The 21,507-nt window shown below is 33.7% G+C and overlaps 2 protein-coding genes and 1 long non-coding RNA gene across 4 annotated transcripts; 2 read left to right on the forward strand and 1 right to left on the reverse strand.

Moving 5' to 3' along the window:
• The first annotated feature begins 338 nt into the window (after positions 1-338).
• On the forward strand, positions 339-1,539 carry LOC143903060 (uncharacterized). The gene is made up of 3 exons (XR_013258578.1): positions 339-722; positions 897-1,193; positions 1,263-1,539. It is a non-coding gene; the product is annotated as an uncharacterized LOC143903060 (long non-coding RNA).
• Positions 1,540-2,308: 769 nt separating this feature from the next.
• LOC143903061 (zinc finger CCCH-type with G patch domain-containing protein) lies at positions 2,309-5,434 on the forward strand. 2 transcript variants are annotated; one of them, XM_077416419.1, is made up of 10 exons: positions 2,309-2,506; positions 2,618-2,827; positions 3,457-3,516; positions 3,585-3,662; positions 3,730-3,870; positions 3,969-4,111; positions 4,182-4,360; positions 4,443-4,736; positions 4,793-4,972; positions 5,057-5,434. In XM_077416419.1, exons 1-10 carry the CDS (start codon positions 2,456-2,458, stop codon positions 5,350-5,352), a joined length of 1,632 nt encoding a protein of 543 aa, XP_077272545.1. In that variant the 5' UTR covers positions 2,309-2,455; the 3' UTR covers positions 5,353-5,434. The 2 variants fall into 2 exon arrangements, with proteins under 2 accessions (XP_077272545.1, XP_077272546.1); XM_077416420.1 differs by lacking the exon at positions 3,457-3,516 and having other exon boundaries at positions 2,311-2,506.
• Positions 5,435-6,148: 714 nt separating this feature from the next.
• Positions 6,149-20,411, reverse strand: LOC143903096 (uncharacterized). The gene is made up of 3 exons (XM_077416487.1): positions 19,988-20,411; positions 12,355-12,694; positions 6,149-12,271 (listed from the first exon to the last, which is right to left on the reverse strand). The coding sequence occupies exons 1-3, from the start codon at positions 20,055-20,057 to the stop codon at positions 12,004-12,006; spliced, it is 678 nt and encodes a 225-aa protein (XP_077272613.1). The 5' UTR covers positions 20,058-20,411; the 3' UTR covers positions 6,149-12,003.
• Between the last annotated feature and the right edge of the window lie 1,096 nt (positions 20,412-21,507).

The raw sequence follows: 21,507 nt of genomic DNA on the forward strand, positions 1-21,507 counted from the left end.
CGATGCTGCGCACTCGTTCAGTTTTTGAACCAATCAGCGCGCGATCTTTTTTGCGAGAAAAGCAATATGGCTGCTTCTATCAATTCGTAGTCCGTAAAGGCTGAGTTTCCACTGAGCGCGTCACGCGTCGCGTCGTCACAAGTTAACCAATCAAAACATTCCATTTCATTGCGTTCTTGTGACGGGATCGAAATGGGATGTTTTGATTGGTTCAACTCGGACGACGCGAGGCGTGACGCGCTCAGTGGAAACGGGAGTCCGCCTTGAGCCGGCGTCCGCGTACCTTTACCGAGTTGGTTATCATAGAGTTTTAAGTTTCGGGCCCTATTGTGTATGTATTATGCATGATGTAAAAAGAAAGGTGTTTCATTCCCGAGATGCGCAGTGGTCTAAAATAATGACTGCCTTCTGACCAATCAAAAAGCCTCCCCAAATGTAAAAAGCAACATGGCTACTTCCATGATATGTAAGAGGTTAGATTGTTAGCCGCCGCATGAGCGGATTCTCGCTTAAATCCAACCGGCGAGTTTTGCTTATCTGACGTCTAGTTCCTGGTAGTTCCTGTCATACTTACGGAAGTAGTAGGAGAAAGAATAAAAAATACACAGGACTCAATGTCTCTGCTAGACAGAGAGAAGGTGGATCATTACCGTCGAATGTAAATGCATCGCATAACTTTGCTTCTTTAATTGACTAATTTAGATCTAACATTCGATAAGAAGGTATTTATCATTAGAATTAATAATAATATTTATAAATATAAATGTTTTTGTTTTATTAGTGCATGTAATGAATTATATAAAAAATTTCTTTGAAAGACATTTCATCATCATAATATTGTAACTTTGATGAGAATGTAAGCAACATATTAGCAATCTTCTTATCTGTTTGTGAAGAAGAGCTTCTATGAGGAACGGTCAGCTTATGATTGGACCAATAAGGAAAAATCGAAGTCTCTAGACAAACCATCGTACACCAGTTTACAGCGCAGTTTCTTGGGCCGGTCCAACGAATCTACTACTACGTTTACGCGAGCGTTACTTCTGTAGTAACTTATGATAATTTCTTCGCGTAAACGGGATTTTGTAGTAACTTACGATAATTTACTCCGCGTAAACGAGTGATATATCGTAAGTTACTACAGAAGTAACGCTCGCGTAAACGTAGTATACCTACGGCTACTACGATAAGAGGTTTGTCCTGGCCATCTTTAAATGTGCCAATTTATTATTAGTAAGCTACATATTATATTTTCTTTACAGAAACAATGCCATCGTGTTCCATAAAAAATTGCAAAAATCGAACATGCGACGGAGATGCAAGAGGAATAACCTTTTTTAGATTTCCGAAAGAAACTCCAATTCGTCAGCAATGGCTTAATGCTTGTCAACAAACTGAGACAAGTTTTAAAGTTAATAAGACTGAGAAAACTAAACAGAGAGATAATAGAAAATAACATACGTAAGAAAAAATAAAAAAATATATATAAACTGTCTAATAAAGAAAATGTTGATAAAAATAAAATAACGTTATAAAATATAAATGCATTTATTTATTTGTTATTATTATACTAGCATGCCCCGCCGGGCTTCGCCCCGGCCCCGGTATTTGGTGTATTTGGATATCTTTCTAGATTTTTTTTTTTTTTTTTTTTTTTTTAAGTTATTATGCTATTCAGGGCAGAGACGAATCCAACAAACCATAGATTATTAAAATCTGTCCAGCCGTTCTTGAGTTATAAATGGTGTAACTAACCCGACTTTGTTTTATAAATTATACTAACTTTTTTATACACTTATTTTTTATGAATAGCACGGCTTCTAAAACTTAAAGCGGTCTACATAGTCCGATCTTATTATATTTAATATTATCATATAGGTTTATATATATATATATATATATATTAATAAAGCATTGCAACGGCCATTGTATTAATGACAGCATTTTATAACGTAACTAATGGTTCAATGAAGAAAATTTGTTTTCGAAAAAGAAATTCTTATTTCGTCGGCTGCGTTTCGGCATCCATACAACTGATTGTAGAACCGGCCTAATCAATCTAGGTTAATAATTTTATCATTTCAAATTATATTACGTATTTTTATTTTTATGTAGTCTTTTATTACTTTAAAAATTTTTAATTTTGTTTGTATTTTTTTTACATTTACAACTTTCTTTACATTTTTACCAATACTGCATTAGAATTTCGCGCTACATTTGGGGAGTGAATTTGATTGGCTGCTCCGTATTTGGCCGCCATTATGCGCAATGAAACACCTTTCTTTTTACATCATGGATGTATGTACATACATACAATTGTGTGTATTGCTATATCTGAAAAGAGGCAAGAACCGTATCTGAATAGATCAAAATTAAAAGAAGAAAAAGAAGAATTATCGCGAGTGGTTGCAAGTTGCAATTGTTTTTTTTATATGTTTCGTAGTGCTTGTCCAGTATGACAGACGTGAGAAGTTTAAAAGAAGCTATTGAGCAGTATGAAACCCAGGTATGTCAATATCAGAAATTTATATGTATCAACCATTTATGACGAAACATAATTTTCATACAAGTTTATCGCAATTTATTTTTACTTAGCGCCTTTTATTTACTTTTGCAGTTGTCACAAGTAAACACGACACTGTCTACAACGCCAAAAGGTCCTGACAGAGACAACTTACTCAGCCTGAAATCTGATATTGAGGAGCTCATATCTTTGACGAAAGAAAGTTTGCAAATTCTTGAAAGGGATATAGAAAACAAAAATGAAGACGATAATCCTGATGACAAGATAAAAGATCTATTGGACACAGAATATGCCTTGTTCAAGGTCTGTATTAGAATTGATTTTTAATCAGTATTAAATAACTAGTAAATAAGTTTGATTATTGGCTGATCAGTTCAAATATACTATTTGATACGCGTATCAAGAGATCAGTGTAAACTAGGCCATGACTATGTTTACACTGCCCCTGACTTACGCCGAAGTTATAACATATTATATAATTTTATCGTAAATCGGGCTATGTAAACGTAGTTAACGGCAGCTCATAATCCGGTTTAATAACTACTGTATACTATCCGATCCAAAATTTTCCTTTTTTTATCATAATTATTATTTAGATATGAGCCTTGTTTGATACTTAAACTACAACTTGTTTACTATATAAATATCAAAAATTGATTTAAATGTTCAGAATATCAAGATAGGTTCATATTTAAATGATCAAAAGGAGAAAATTTTTAGATCGGATATAATATACGGTAGTTATTAAATAGAATTATAAGCAGGTGTGTGTGTAAACATAATCATTGTCAGTGGACTAGCCTGTTTTATATACTGTCCTATATATTTTTATTAATTAAATTAAATTTATTACCATCAAAGATAAATAAATTGACTAAAATGGAATAATATTGTAAAGTATATTTTATTATCACATGCAAATTTTATTACAGCGTATTATTATAATTTTCAAGCATTATGAATCTATATCTAAAATATTATATGTATATTTGGTATGTAAAGTTATATAATGTAAAGACAGCTTTGACGTATTATTAAACACATTGCTTAAAATTATTAGGCAGAGCTGGAAGACTCATCAGATGTCAGTGAAGATAAACAGGATGACAGAACCATGGCTGCTTCTGATAACATCGAAGTCAGTATACAACTATTCTCTATGTCATAGCAATGACACAATTATACGGTGCAAGTTGACCTTTTAGGATGAATTGAAGGAGCTGGAGGGTATGAAATGTAAAGCTCCTCATGGCAGTACTTGGGGTGGTATTAGTTATCACAATGCTATGGTATGTTCTGTTTATAGAGACAGTGACGAAGAGATTAAAGATATCCATGACATTAAGGCAAGTTAACGATACTGATTGTACTAAAAATTGTCATATATTTCAACTTGTTATTTACTCTTGCTTCTCTTTTTAACTCCTAAATTTGATTATTTTAGGTTCGAGTTTTCTTTCTCAATCCGACACACAAAGAAATGATTCCATGTCCGTATTTTCTCAACGGTAGCTGCAAGTTTTCTGACGAGAATTGCCATTATTGTCATGGCGAAATTGTGCCGTTTTCAAGCCTACAGGAGTACAAGTATTTCTTCTTGATCAGTTAAAACAAATTTATATTATTTAGAACTTCAGTGGTAACTTTTGATTTGCAGGGAACCTGATTTCCGTAACATTAAAGTAGGAAGTAAAGTGTTAACTAAACAAAAGAACAGTATGTGGCATAGATCCATTGTTTTAAAATTGCCTGAAAAGGATGAAGATGAATACAGAGTTAAGTTTGAATCGAGTGGCAAAATTGTAGAAGCTGGTTTACAAGATCTCTTGTCTCTCGGTAAACTAAATATTAAAAATTAATTATATGTATACATTTTTTCATATTCAGTTTTTGAAAAAAATGTTGATTATATTTGCAGATGACACAAACTTAGAAATGTCAGATACATCTGATGATAGCGATGACGAAGATGCTAATAATATTAATAACGATTTCGAACTTAATTCGTGTATAAATGATCAATTGGTTCACAAATCTCTTTTGACGTTACAATCCAATGAACCTTTAGGAAATTGGGAAAGACATACACGTGGCATTGGTAGCAAATTAATGATGCAAATGGGTTATGTAATTGGTACTGGTCTTGGAAAACGGAGCGATGGTAGAATACAACCTGTCGAAGCTCAAGTTTTGCCAGCAGGGAAATCATTAGGTTTGTTTAAATTTTTCCGATCGTGCAATACGTTATTAACTTGCTTCATTTTCCAGATCACTGCATGGAATTACGTGAATTTGCTGGCAGTGATAAAGATTTGTTTTCCGCGGAATGTAAAATGCGTAAACAACAACAAAAATTAGAGCAGCAAAGAGAAAGGCAGTATCAAAGAGAAAAACAAAAAGAGGATAGCAATGTGTTTAATTTTATAAATAAAACTTTAGGTGATAAACGTAAGTTGAAGAAAAACCAATATTGAATTTATATGATTAATGTATGTACATTATATTTAAGTATTATTAATTATTCTTGTACAGTTAAAGAAGATACAGCTAATAGTTCGCAAAGTAGAGATAAACTTAGAACAGAATCCAACAGAAATCTAAATGTAGCCAGTTTTCAAATTGGAGAAAGCATAAATCGTTTAGAAAAGGAATCATCGAAGCTCAAAGAATCATTAGCAAAGCATGCCAAGGGTAGTGTGCTTTATAATAACATTGCGATGAAGTATAACGAAAAGCAGAAAGAACTAACTAATTTAAGGGCTTCTGAGAAAAGTATCGCTGCCGAACAGGATCAAAGGAAGAACAAGGCTAAATTATCTGTGTTTTGATATTTATATGATAGCATAGAAGAAATGTATGTTAAGTATGTCTGTATATAAAGCGAATCTAAAATACATTGTTTTATTAATACTTACTGTGGATTTCTTTCATTATGCGATAAATATCTCAGTAATTGAAAATCAATATATTTGTAATTATTAAGATATTTGTCGAGGATAGCAAGAAAGTAGCAAACTACAAAGAAAAAGTTAAATATTAAAAGCTAAATATATTTTGTATTGAATTAGATTATAAAAATGTACAGAATGTCCTGTTTTATAAACAGTCCAGTCAAATATCTCGAAAACTGAGTCCAGCAGGCAAAAATTGTATGGAAGAAGGGACAACTAATGGTGAAATCAATTTTTTTTTAAATTTAAGGTTATTCATATATTTTAAAAATAAAATTATATGATTTTTGGTAACGTAAAGAAGAAGGACTTCTTCGTCGATTTGCTTGAAACTTCACAATTTTGTGTATTTTGGTGCATAAAACATGAATCTATAAGTTAAAATTGTCCCTCTCAATCAGGAAAGAGTTATTAAGTACTAAAGTTTTTTTTAAGGGGGGAAACCCAGTGTAACAGCTTTAAAAAAGGTTATTTTTAAAGATTTTTTTTCTGGCAAATAATTATTGTTTTTCAAATTACTTTATTAACATCACAAAGTACATAATTTGAACTACTTTTTGTAAAATTTTCGTAAAAGAATATTAATATTTATAGCTACAGTAAATAGTGTGATATGACATAATAGTTAAAAAATCCAATAAACGTTAATTCTTATTCTGTATGTGATGAAATTATTTATAAAATGTTAATAAGAAAATGCTAACTCTTCTTTTATATAAATAAAGATTTTATAGTTAAGGCAGAATTCTTAATTGTTTATTACAAGCGATATATAAAGTTTTATTGCTTCTTGGATCCTTAAAATTTACGGAAAATGAACAATAAGAGAAAAGCGGTTCACTTGAAAAAGAAACGGAGCACAAGAGACAATTATGTAAATGCGACGCCCGCAAGAAGGGTCTGTCGGCTCTCGGGATTGAAATGTTGAAGTTAAAATGAGTCGTGAATTGTTTGCTGCCCTTTAGCGGTAGCACAATTTGCAAGCAAACAGCCCATTAAGCTCGATTCGCCGCGGGCTGTGCCGCGCGCCGTCTTCCTGAAGGAATAGCCATCGCTCGCGGTTTCTTACAATAGTAATCTGATGTTTCATAACTATCTTCAGAAAAGGTACTTTGTGCAATTGTTTTAATGAGAAAAATAATAATCAAAATGATTTATCATTAGTAAATTATAACATTCGTAACTGTCCAGCAAGCAAACTGCCTGTGATGCGACAATAGATTGATGGAAGCAGATTTGCTCAGATACCTATCGCAACAAATTCGATATCATCTGTGTTCGCATTAAACTCATATTTTGTCGGCAGAAACCGAGCAGTATATATTTATCAGTATATATATTTATGTGTGTATATTTAGCAGTGTATATTTATCTGATTCATCGTTGCGTAAACATTTAAACAATTACAAAGCGGCAGATTTTGCTCAGTTTCTGCAGTCAGTATGCTATATTATATTCTATTAGTAGATATTCTTATATTTCTGCTGGCATTTTATCGACAAAGTTTGCAACAGGCACTTCCAAAATCTGTTCTCGACAGATTTGGTTATCCGGGTGAATTTTTTCAATTCTGAAATCGTATATATAATTTTCAAACGTTGGTGACACGATTCATTAATCGTCATCCTCACGCACGTTTGTAGAACGTGCAATTATCGAGGCAATGGTCTCTATTTACGAATAGACTTAAAAAACCCGGCTTTCATTTAGCATATTTTACATCGTCATTGAGACGCGCCATTCAATCGTTCGAGCATAACGCGAGAAAAAGAAAGGGGGGGGGGAATGAGACGCTGTGTCTTTTCTGTGTCACTCCGCGCGTGCGATTCCCGGAAATCGAGAAATTCCTAGTTGATCCACAGCGAGCCCGGTGGAATCCGCGTTGATTCAGGTCGTATTCACGGCACATCGCGGTGAAAAGGCATACCGCTTTTTGAATATATTCCAATTAAAAAGTCAGAGCTTCGTTACACTCAGTTTTGCCTCCTTATCCCTGCATGCTCCTCCGCCAGGCCATCGCCCGTTATCACCCTTCTCGCCTTCTTTTCCCGACCGACCCGAGGCCGCCGACCTTTTTTACTTCTGGCTTTTGCCTTTCATCAAGAGAGAAGAGGCACAAGGAAAGAGAGAGAAATCAATATACCAGATTTTTCTCCCGCAATTACTTCGCTGCTTTCTGCTCTATAAAGAATAGAAGCTCCCGCGGATCGCTTTTTTTCACGTTTCTTGCTGCTGCCTACGCTCTCTAATGGTTATCGGCTCGCCTATATATACGTACGTGAATTAAAATCTAAATGAGGGAACTAATTCGTCGTCTCTGGCAAGAGTTCTGTGGCAAAAACAAGAGGCGTGTAATGAATATTCTATTAGTTCAGTTTAATAATCACAGTTCACGGGGTTGGCGAGCAACAAAAGGATTATGCAACGCTCGATCGAGAATGCAAAGGAGTCTGCATATATACGAAACAGGCCGAAGAATTTCTTTCCCGCGCACGTACGGTGGGTCGTCCCTCACGGCGAAGTATTTAACAATGCACTATGGAGACACGAAGCCAGCCAAGGAGGAATAAGAAGCACGTGCCCAAGTGCCAACATGGGCTTACGCACGTATGCACACGCGTGTGCGTGGCTATTCGTCGCGATACAATACGCACGTGGCCGAACGCCACTTGCCTCACGTATCTCGGTTGGAATTCCCCCTCGGCTCTTGATAAAGATGATTGCATATTGAACTATGGAGATAGATAAAAGTATTAACATGCGCGTTTCCGATGAAAACTTCCATATTTTTTAAAAAATTTTCTTAAGATTTTTTAAAGATTTTTTAGAGAGATTGATATCTTAAAACTTAAAAGCGTGATTATATACGTAATATCAGCTAGGTTCTTATATTTAAGATTGTCTTAACTTAAGTACAATCTTAAGATGTCATAAACCAATCACAGTGCCGTATTAGCATCTTAAGACATCGCTTAAGACGGTCAAATAAGAACGGACTAGAACACCGGCCATACAGGTGTATATTATAAAATTTATATTATTCTTATCATAGAAATTCTTATACTTGAAATTAATCAAGTGAATTTTTACATATACTTTATTGTACAACTGTTGTAAATTCTGTACTTATAAAAAATTCGCCAAGTTTTTTAATTCGATAATATTAAAATTCGATGTTTCGAGTTATTAGAGACAACGATTATATTAAGCGCAAGTTACGATGACCGAAATTCGCTGATTGTCTGAGAAACTAGTGCCGTGATACGATTCATCGTACTAAAATGTAAACTACGAGTAGAATCCCGGCGTCTTTTTATTTCCTGAGAAAACACATATCGCATAAAGATCGAATAATAGAGTATAGGAATAAAACGAGGAGTGCGAGACTTCATCATCCATATGATTTCACGTTCAGAGTAGAAAGGTCATACTTCTTTTACGTCGAGCATATGGAGAGATCGATTCGAAGTTTATTTCATTCTGAATATACTCGGAAGTATTCTTCCTATTGTCTTATTTTCTTCCCTCATTGCAATGCTCCTGGGAAAGAAACAGAATCGAATGGTGAAACCATAATGTATTCGTTTCTACAATATTTCGTTCAAGAACAAAACAATTTTAATTATTTATAACGGATGACATTATTCTAACATATTAAATGTAAATTTATTTAGTCAATTGTCAATTGTATTTAAAGGAAACATATATGATTACAAAAATATGTAAAATTTAATTATATAAATTGAAACCGCGTAAGGCTTTTCAAGAAATCAATATTAAGAACTGAACTTTTTTTTAAACCATGAAAATGGTGTTCTATTTTTAACGTAAATCTATCAGAATTTTCTTCTTTTTGTTTAGTTTTGCAAAACAAATGTAATAGCAATTGCTTAACGCTCGAAATACATAACAAATGCAAATTCTTTTAGCACTTCGATTTTCTTGAATGCATTTTCCTTCAATTTTTCGGATATTATAGCGATTTTTGTCTAATAAATAAATTATCCATATATCTTGTAGTAGTTGCTTTTTTTATTAGTGCGAGTAACTTCTTCGTAAAGTCATCATGACACGCGCATCAATTGTTGCACATTCTCTCGTTGTTTCCATGCAATTAGATCCGCAACACAAGCCAATTCCAGTCCGCACGAGCACCGTCGAACCACTCGACATGTATCAGTTTCAACCAATTATTCGTGCTTGGCCACGTGCCCATTGCCACGTGTGCATTTTAGTTACAAGAAATTATCCACTGACAAAAGAAAGATAAAAATGTAAAATAATAACGAATAAATGTATCTAAACGCTTTGTGCTTTGCCTTTGTCTGGATCAGCTTTAATCGAAGCGAAAAGTATAAAAGTTTCAAGCGTGTGTGAGTAAAGACTGAGCGTATGTTATCGAACGGCTTTGATGGGTTTTAATAATAATTTATTTATCTACAAATAACGTTCTGTTTTGGAAAAATTATTCGATAGATTATTATCGACGACGAATAACAATAATTAACTAAATTATTGGGGATAATAACGCTTGCCTTGCGTACGTGCTCGAACATTGCACATTGGATATATAATTAATAATAATACTTTCACCCGCACATCAAGATATTACACTAAGACGCTAAAGTATCTACGAATAAAATTTGTTACTAAATTATTAATCGTCAATAAAACCTCTGGTTTCAATTTATATTACCAAGTTGCAGCGCATATTTTTTCTTTCGACAAAACAGCTGCTCTTTTCATTTATCTTCTAAATGAAGTATTAATATCGCATCTATATGGTGACATATTATAATGATGTTGTAACATTATTACAGTATAATATCGATTATGGAAATTCTGCCATTCATTCAAGAAGACGTAAAATATTAATGTTGAATATTTCACTAAATTCGGTATGTGAAAGATAAACTGTTAAAACTACTGAAACTCTGTAATTACATATTTACATCCTTATTTGATCCTCATTTTTAACACCTGGTATACAAGAGGAAAGGTGGAAAAAACGACTACAGAATTTTTTTAGTAAAAAAGTGTCTGTAACACTCAACATGCTGAAATTTAACCGTATGCAGATGTATAATTAACGTAGGATAATTATAGTTTATGGTCATTCATTTATCTCTCTTATCATTAAATCAAAAAAATCTTTGAACAAGGTCAATATCCATATTTTAAACATAACATTATAAGAAAGATATAACGCAACAAAAAGGAAAGAACAGTAATATACAAACGTTTCTCTTACTCATTGGTTGCTGTATAAAGCGATTTGTTAATGCAAATCTTTCCAACTAATTTGCTAAAAGGACGATGGATAAAGTATTAGCCGCGCTGATGGAACCTTTCTTACGCACGTTTTCTTATATTTTTTAATATGCTGTATCATTATCAATTAAACCGTTTATTTCAAGCTAATATGATGGAAAAATAGCGAAAAACTGCATTTAAAGTAATAAATTTGTAAAAATTTGAACAAAAACTTTAAAATATATAACATTTTCTTATCCTTTCTTTCTCTTCCTACTATCTCCCACCCCATCTCCTTCACTCTTACTTATAACTAATCATCCATTCTAACATAAAATAACCAGAGCAACGCACTTTTCTCTGCGACATAATCTCAGCACCTCAGTCTATGTCAGTCTAAGTTTTAGAAAATAAAACAATCTTTTTTCTTAAATATCTTAAATCCATTTTTTTTTGTATATATCTCGAAAATGTATGCGTGGTGGATAACTCAATTATTTTCCGATGTAGAATTATTACACATTTATTAATCAAACAAAGACCAAATCTATTTTTCCCCCGAGTTATTATTTTTAAAAATGTATGTAAGATGTACATCTCTTAATTATTTCCAAGAAACATATTTTTGCACGAATTTTTTACACTTTGAATAAATATATGTAGGGAGAGAAAATGTGTGTGTGAGAAAAAAGGAGAGAGAGAGAAAGACAGTGAAGGCGAAGAGAAACGAAGGGACACGAAGAAAAATGAGGTGGGGAATGGATTAGTTTGGGGCAATTTTGGGTAGATTTGGTTATGTTGGGTTAGGTTAGGTTGAGTGATAAATTGGGCTAGTTTTTTAATATTGGAACGAGTGATATTAAGTTAAGTAAGAGTAGAGGGGGTGGGGTGTAGTAGGAGGAGGAGAAAAGAAGGGTAAAAAAAAGTTATATAATTTTGAGTTTTTATTCAGATTTTTACAAATCTGCTACTTTGAATGTGATTTCCCATCCTATATTTTCCCATCATATCAGCTTGAAATAAACGTTTGGTAATGATTCAGTACATTAAAAAATATAAGAAAACACGCATAAGAAAGGTTCTATCAGCGCAGCCAAAATCAGGTTACCCTTCGTCCTTTGAGAAACTCCGAAATAATGAAGAATGAATCGAAGAGTTTTGAAACACTGTGTTAACACTCACAGCACAAGTAGTTCGTCGAAATGTTTCTTCGGAGCTCTGAGTTAAATTTCTCGATTTTCTGGAAACGATCTCGAGACTTTCGAGATTACGGTGTTAGAGGGGACAGCCGTGGACGTAGGTGACATTTCGGAAGAGCGCGGCCGCCGTTGAAAGAAACGCCGCCGTGGAAGCGGTGGATGGTGCTGGCGGCGGTGGCGGTGGTGGCGGATGGCTGGTCTGCGATTGCGAATTGTACGGCGAACAATAAGCGTCTATGCTACCGTGATGGAGGCCCACACTGCGTACCAAAAGGTCCTTCTCGACGGTAGCTTGATGACGCAGCTGTTCCAATCGCAGCTGATTCTGCCGCTTCCACTTCGTCCTGCAACGAAATCGTGGTGTGCAAAGCTGTCCCTCTTACCTCTGCTGATCTTATTCTCTGTGCTACGATAAATTTTCCTCTACCTTCGGTTTTGATACCAAGTCTTCACTTGAGTCTCCGAGAGCGATAGAGCGTCGGCGACGTCGCTGCGGTCCGCCACGCTGAGATATTTCTGACAACGGAACTTCCTCTCGAGGTAAGCCAGCTGAGCGTGAGTGAATGCGGTTCGTCGTCTCCGTGGTTTCCTACCGGTCGGCGGTGCATTGTTAGCGATCACTCCGCAAGATTTTCCAGACGTAGTTGCCGGACTGGGCGACGGCGAGAGCGCCGGTGGTGGACTTCCTAGACGCGTGCAGGGGCTGCTGCCAGGATCGATGGTGTCCTCGGAATCCGAATGGACCGCCGAATCATCCTCCGAGTCCTCTGCAACATGTTTTTGTAAGACTTATATTCTTAGGAATAATTTCCCGATGATTAGATAATAATTTATTAGACATTAACTAATCCGACAGAATATATTTTTTAACGTTCTTTGCAATAATTCAAGTTGTAGTACAAGATAAATTATACATTTTGAAATCTCCAATTTTGTATCACTAATTTTTATTTTCTTCCGTTAATTCAACGTAAGACAGGATTTCAAGTTACTGGATTATTTATATAAAAAAATAAAATATATTTTTATCTGTATAGATGTTATTGACTGCGTTAACTACATATCTATAGAGAAACATATTCTAGGAGACAACACGTTTCTTTGCTATATATTAATAACTATAATTTTCTGGCTGATCCAATCAATGGATTCGGTCGGTCGGGCAAAGTCTATTACCGAAATAATAATCCAGCAAACCTCAATCGATCTTGATCGATCTCGGTTAGAGAGCAAACTATCTCAATTACCGAAACCTGCTACGTCCTCTGAGAATTAGCCAATAGATTTGTAACGGCGCACTAGGGGGTAATAACCTTCGATAAAAACCCCGAGACTAACGAGCCCTAACGAATCTTTCGGCACCTCGAACCATCTGTAGAATTGTTCTTAATGGGGTACCACCTCCAAGAGGGTTCGTCACCCCCGGTGGCTCTGCGTCCGCATTTAAATAATAGAATCGCACCATGGGATCCATTTTCTAACGAGAATTCTGACGATCTGTCACGTGTTCGGAAATGTTTGCGTGGAAAAAATAATAATTATCGCCTCGCGAAATTAAGAGGTTAAACTAGTATAAAAGGATAAAAATCGATCTTTTTTTATTTTAACACATAATATGTATACTTTTAAAATTGTTTTGATGAGATTCACGTCAAAATGAAAAAAATTAACGAAGTTTGTAATAAAAAAATTTTTATGTAAAATTATACATAAATATGTATAAAATATGTTTTCTTTCGCTTGTATAATCTCTGTTTATATACAGGGTATCCATTTTAAACAATTATCCACAAAATTTTTAATTTTTTTTTTCAATTTTAGATGAAAATGTTTCAGACAACTGTTGTACGGTCTGGAAAGCGACAAATAATCGTGAAATCAATTTTCGGCAAAATCTATTTTTCAATGTCACGTAAAAGTCACCTTCAATTTTTTTAATGGAATACCTCTATTTTTGATAAAATTTTGTAGCAGTTGGAACGTTTCCAAAGACCTGTAAAAGTTAATAATATTTTTATTAAGAATTTGTGGAGAATATGATTGTAGAGTCTCGGAAAATACGCAATCAAAAAAGGGGTAAAAATTGAAAAATAAATTTTGCTGAAAATTGATTTCATCATCAATTGTTCGATCCCCTCCAGACCGTACAACTTTTGTCTGAAACATTTTTTCTCTAAAATTGAAAAAAATAAAAATTTTGGGAGTGATTGTTTAAAATGGGGCATTGTATATATGTATAAAAAGAATAATTAGAAAAATAACTTTTGCATTATTTTTTTTATAAAAATTAAAATTGCGATCCGATTATACAATATTTTGTATATAATCATATTTTATATACACGATTATTACATTTATATATTATATGCTTATATGGGTAATTTTTTCTAATTTGTCCAAACTTTACTTTTTATAAAAGAAACAATTATACAAAAATTGTCCTTTTAATTAGTTTTAAACTTCTTTCTTATTTTTCCTATATGTACAAACAGAAATAATATAAAAGATAGAAACCGCATATATGGACATATTTCATATATTTTATGTATATTTATATGGAAAATGTTTTATCAGGTTATGTTCAAAGCGAGTTACCAACGTGTCTTGATGCATTATTAATAATAATTATTGCGAGAAATATTTTTTTTATTGTATTCTTATAACACGTCCTAAAGTTTTTTGAGTAAAAGTACAAAAACGGTTATACCGAAAGCGCTAGAAAAATTTGAATGTTCAGTCTTTTTTCGCTTGTCGAACAGAGCACAGCGTCTATGTAAAAAAACTTTATAAACATTTTATATACAATCAAGTTAATTTATGTAAAATTAAGCAACAAAGATCTATACTAAAATAATGTTTTGGACGATTTAAATAAAAATAATAATGAAAGCCTTAATGTTATTGTATAGAAGACATTAGAAGATATATAGTTATTCCGAGGATTGAGCGATACCAGCAATTGTAAAAAATTACAGCTTGCCTTGCTGCAATTTTATACACACACACTCACATATTTTTTTACGCTATATTTTGTTACAATTATATTTAATGACAATCGCACAGGTTTACTACAGATTTTAAAGATCATGAATATAAATAATGGAGATAATTTATATAAATATTAGCATTGCACTATTAAATATTATTAAATTTAAACCAATACTTTGGTTTAAATAACATTTTGTTATTTTTAACTACCATGCATGTCAAAATTTATTATTTTAACACAAAAAAGTATTATTTTAGCTCCATTGATTTAGTTAAATTAACATTGTTTTAGTTAAATTAACGACATGTTGAGTAGGAGCAGTGACGACCTATAGACGGAGAGCTCGGAGCCAAAAAAGTCTCTGAAATGACAAAAGCTAGTTTTTTGATAGTCGATTACAGTACTTGTACATACATACATGAATATGCTCTGGTCGGTCAAGCAATCATTGGGACAGGTGTCACAGGTGAGCTGTCAAACATGTCGTGATTAACGAGTGCATAAAATGAATTGACAAAAATTGAAAGTTTTTCTGCAGGTTACACATTGCATATAAAGGAGAATTATCTTAGTCAGTTAGCTGTGTGTTAGGACGGGGGTGATCAGTCAGGCCCGGAGCATGTATGAAAAAATAATAATGTGCAACTCATTTACAAAATCTAAAAAAATTCTTATAGGTACTTTATACGATATCAAACATAAAAAAAAGTAGTCAGTCAACCATTCGATAGGACAACCCCCGTCAGTCAGCGTAAAAAAGTGTGAACATTGTGCGCGCGCGATCGGTACGGCGCCGCGGCGGGCGGCGGCTCCCTCTTGTCTTGTTTATTATTTAACATTATTCTTATTAATTTTTTAATATAATCATCATAAAATAAATATTAAGTAATTTAAGTAAGTAAAAAAATTTTTATTATACATCCAAGTTACTTTTATTTATAATTTACAAAATTGTATTTCAAAGAATCAAATTCATTATCAGAATAATCTATATCATTGCTGTATTCTTCTTCATTATAGTTACAATGTTCCGATGTTTCGGATTGAAAATCTAAAAAATAAATTTAAATTTAATATATTATCTTCTCAAAGATAATAGATTTTTATATAAATATAAATTATATACCTGTATCTTCCAACGGTGGTTGAATTACGACGTCATTAATGAATTGAGGTAATTGATCTCCTTTGAACCAATTAAATTCATATGAATTATTGATATTTTTTACCCATAATCGGTGGGAGACAATTCAGTATAGGGATTTTAGAGTTTGAAAAAGTTCAAATCCGTTAATGAAGCACGATTCGTTATATTTTCAAAAACATACAAATGTACAGATGTCGTTAATGACTCCTTTCAAATTAAAATTAAAAACGTTGATTTATCAAGTTTGCCACCGTGTCAATCTGAATTGATGGAACAATGTTTAAGGGCGTCCTATACATTACAAAAATTTGACGGAATGCACATCGTAAAATCCCTACTAAATTGTCTCCCACCGATTATGGGTGGAAAAATATCTATAATTCATATGAATTTAATTGGTTCAAAGGAGATCAATTACCTCAATTCATTAATGACGTCGTAATTCAACCACCGTTGGAAGATACAGGTATATAATTATAAAAATCTATTATCTTTGAGAAAGAGAGAGAGAGAGAGAGAGAGAGAGAGAATATATTAAATTTAAATTTATTTTTTAGATTCTCAATCCGAAACATCGGAACATAGTCTTTATAATGAAGAAGAATACAGCAATGATATAGATTATTCCGATAATAAATTTGATTCTTTGGAATAAAATTTTGTAAATTATAAAGTAACTTGGATGTATAATAAAAACTTTTTTAGTTACTTAAATTGCTTCATATTTATTTTATGATGATTATATTAAAAAATTAATAAGAATAATGTTAAATAATAAACAAGACAAGAGGGAGCCGCTGCCCGCCGTACCAATCGCGCGCGCACAATGTTCACACTTTTTTACGCTGACTGACGGGCGTGGTCCTATCGAATAGTTGACTGACTACTTTTTTTATGTTTGATATTGTATAAAGTACCTATAAGAATTTTTTTAGACTTTGTAAATGAGTAGCACATTATTATTTTTTCATACATGCTCGGGCCTGACTGACCACCCCCGTCCTAACACACAGCTGACTGACTAAGATAATTCTTCTTTATATGCAATGTGTAACCTGCAGAAAAACTTTCAGTCTTTGTCAATTCATTTTATGCACTCGTTAATCGCGACATATGTTTGACAGCTTACCTGTGACACCTGTCCCAATGATTGCTTGACTGACCAGAGCAGAGCATATTCATGTACACCAGTACTGTAATCGACTATCAAAAAACTAGCTTTTGTCATTTCAGAGACTTTTTTGGCTCCGAGCTCTTGGACTACTATAGGAATGGTTAAAAATGATTCATATTGTGTATAATTTGATACCACAAATTTAATAGTGTGTGAGAAAATAGATGCACACCACATTCATGATGCCGATGGCTAGGTGCAACACGCTATAGCTTCAGGTAGCTATGCAGAAGATTTTTTGGGCACGAGAAAGTTGTACTTATTACAGAAATCTTATTACATGCCCCTACGAATAGCTAAAAGTAAGTTAAGAATAACTTTTGTTATTTAATAAATAACAAGAATTGAAACTTTAAATGTGCTTTTCTCGAAACCTATTTCTTCAACTGCGTACTTCCTAAACTACATATTAATGATATCAACATGCAATTTGCGACAAAATACGCTTTAAAAAAATGCTCTATTGCGTGATGATCTTATACTTAAAAAAATTATGTTTATTATGAGCGCCCATGAGTAGGGGCAAGAATGGACATATATGCCCCTCCTCCTGGATTTTAATTTTTTTAATTTAGAATAATTTTATAATTAATAACCAGATAACTTTTTGTTTGAAATTTATACAAGAATAAAAATCTGCATAAAAATTTAAAAAAAATTTTTGTTTGAAAATACGTTCGTTTGGCAGAGCTTTACATAAATCGAAAAATTCCATATGCATGAGAACTGTTTCCTTTTTTAGAATAATCGGACTCGTCGATGATATTTTATCTTCTGAGAATCGACTATGTATCTTATTGAAACAAAGTGAAAATTAAAAGTGAACAAATTTACTAGTTTTACAGATTACAACAAATAAAATCATAGATACTCTAGTAAATTTCCTCACTTTTGTAATTTTCACCTCGTTTCAAGATACATAATCGACCTCCTGATGGAAATTAAGAAATTCAAGAAATTTACCCAGGTAGAAATCTGCCTCTATTTGCCGAAATTAAGTATAGGGCCTGGATAGAAAAATCTAGTTTGGAATATCCGTCTAGGTCCAGAATACGCCTTAGAAATTTATCTTGATTTTACCTAGATAAAGAATAGTCGGGAAAATCTACATGGGTTCTAGATTGCTACTGACAGATTTTTCCCAAATTAGATATAAAACTATAGGGCCTGGATTGGATAATCTATAGCTTTAAATACCCTGATAGGTCCAGAATTTAATCCTGACATTTACCTAGTTTTCTCCAAGATAAAATTTGCGTGTAGTATATAATATACAATTTATACGCATAATTAATAATTGTGTCAGTTTTTCTGAATTGTCTTGTACAAATTGTCTTCTTAATTATAGGTGGTCATAATTGTAGTTTTGAGACACTTGAGATAATGAGTGATATCGAAGATACATCGATGTCATCACGATTGTTGATTGTTGATTGTTGATTGTTGAAACGAAAATATTACGCAAGAAAAAATTTAAAAAAAGAATGTGTTTAACAATGAAAACCGATAGTGAGGTTAGATTAACAATGATGTGCAAGGCAGATTACTTATATTAATAATCGATGGTTGTATTAATAACCATCAATAATTGTTATCATACTATCAGTAATGACTGTGCATACAAAGAAGCCGAAGCATATGGAAATTCTGAGTCCGAGAATAACGGAAAAAAAATTCTAAATGCTATTGGTTACTGCTTATAACTTTTATCTTTTTAATTATTTTTTAATTATTATTATTATTATATTATTCTTGTGTACAAACAGAGATTATACAAGAGGAAAAAATATACAAAAGAAAGAAAACATAGACGGATAAATTTATAATTATTTATATATATGAAAAATTTTTCTAATGTATATTAAAATAGTATATAATTTTATGTGTTTTATGTTTGGTTAAAGCTATTTCGTTTTAACCTTTGTCTAAAAGATTGAATAAAAAAATTGTATAATAATTCAATTTATTTTTGTTATAGAAGTTTACTTGAATTATTTATCTATAATATTTTTGTAATTTCCAACCTATTCCATTCCATCTATTATATGGCAACAATATTAGAGTAATCGTACTTATTTCAAAGTTTTTTCTTCGAGGGATGATGAGAATTTATGATATTCTTATAAAAATACATATTATACAGGATGTTTCCTAATAAGTAAGTACAAAAAAATTGAAGGGAATATTCCGTGGCTCATTTTAGGAAGAAAAGGTTTTATAATCATATGTCCTAAACTGCTTTGTTTTCAAAATACAGGGTGTCAAAGACGCACGCCTCTGGTGTGGATCTAAAAATGTTTCGGTATTGGAAAATCGGTACTGGAAAATGATTCTTAATACGACATGTAACGCGTACCAAAAATGTCTTTAAACCTTTTTCCCATATTTTTTTCACAACTTTGACATCCTGTATTTTGAAAACAAAGCAGTTTAGGGCATGTTTATAAGAGCTTTTTTTCCTAAAATAAGAATGTCCGCATCAAATTTTTGTACTTACTTAGGAAACATCCTATACGTTTAGAAAGATAAAATGTAATGGTTATGTGTTTCAATGTAATAATTGTTCAGTTAATCTCGGTAATTTTTGCGATTCGTACGGAAGAGATCGATCACTTCTTATAATTAGGAAATGATTAATGCATCCCGACATTAAGACCACACATTGTTATCATCAATATCTATTATCTCGCGTTGATTATCCTTCATACGATTTTTGTCCGCTTCGCTATGTGTTTTGGTGGTGAAGATACCTTGAACTCGATCAGCCAATACATCCCCTAGAAGATCTCTGATCAGGAAAGATTTGTGCTCCTGCATCATCACCGTCGAAGAAGCGATGCACTCGCAACGTTCACGATTGTTTATTGAAATTGTATTCTCCCTGACGAAGCGACGGTAATAATCGGCGACAGTTCAGCACGGATTGTGTGAACACACTCGCGCCGCAAAAAAATCCGCGACTTTCATGCTATCGTACGGACGCTCGGCGTCATTCTGCGTCGCCGACGGCCACTGCGGCTAACCGGAAACCTGGTCTCCGAACCCCAGTACCATCTCTCGTCATCCTTATCGCCGCCGCCAACTATCGCGGGGGTGGAGACACACGTATCGAGAGTCTGCATGTCGAAAGGGGGTGATACGCGCTCGCGTACCCTCCACGCCGCTCCCGCGACCCCCTTGAATTAATCCGCCCGTTTATTTTGAACGGGCTGCCTAATGCCTGCGCGATTTCGCAGCCATTTTGGGGGTGGAAGCGCCATTCTCACTCCACCACGAGACCGGCACGCTTCACCCGATTGGTTCGCGGAGACTGGGACACGGGGGTGAGAAAGTGAAACCCTGGCGTTGCTATTGGTCGGAAGATTCTACAGTTGGGTCCTCCCCACGCTCGCGATCCGGTAACTCGGTGCATGCTTCGATTTAAGTGGATCCGGGATCCGGGTAAAGGTGCAAGGGGCGGTGGAAACTAGAGAGTGAGATGGAGAGGTATGCGGGAAAAGAGACGGTAGCAGATGCAGATGGGGAGAAGAAGTCATTGGCGAGCGATTACTGCGAAACGGGAGGAATAAATTAAATGTGAAACTTTTCTGCGAGCGTACAATGTATAGCTGGTTTCTATGATTTCAGTGCTTGAAAGGCGGATGCTTGCTGAGTTTCCGCTGTTGTCGGTCTCGGTTGTCTCGTTGCTCGCGCTTGTTGGTTTTATTACGAAAAGCTCCAAGTAGATGCGGCTCTGGAGCGAGACATAATAAATTCTGAAAATGTAATACGAGCTATAAAAAATCTTTTACCGTCCTATCCTTCGCGGAATATGATATGCATGGAAGATGAAGAAAGATTTACATGTGAGATATTTTGTTACCGATATAATAACATATAACGAATTTTAAAATTGAAAGGGATACACGAAGAAAAATATTATCTTACAATAGAGGTTTTTAACCTTTCCTATTAAGAGAGCCATATTAAAATCTTTGTAATGACCGGGGGCCATTAAGTTTTATTTTTGGAGAATAGAAGTAAAATATCTTTGTTTAAAAATTCTTTTATATATTATAAAAGTTCGACGCAGCGCGTCGACCGAACCGATGAACCAAAACTCATCATGATACTTCTGAATATGATGTACCAATGATCGACATAGTGCTGCCAATGTATTCGAAGATACTACAGCACATGCAGCTGTGATCCTCTATTTTATGTCTTCTCGACTGTAGTTGGAATCTTCTTATAAACTACATTTTTTAGATGTCTCCATAAAAAGAAGTCT

The sequence above is a fragment of the Temnothorax americanus genome, unplaced genomic scaffold (genome assembly GCF_048541705.1).
Source record: "Temnothorax americanus isolate GAGA-0224 unplaced genomic scaffold, ASM4854170v1 Scaffold43, whole genome shotgun sequence".
Lineage (NCBI taxonomy): Eukaryota > Metazoa > Arthropoda > Insecta > Hymenoptera > Formicidae > Temnothorax > Temnothorax americanus.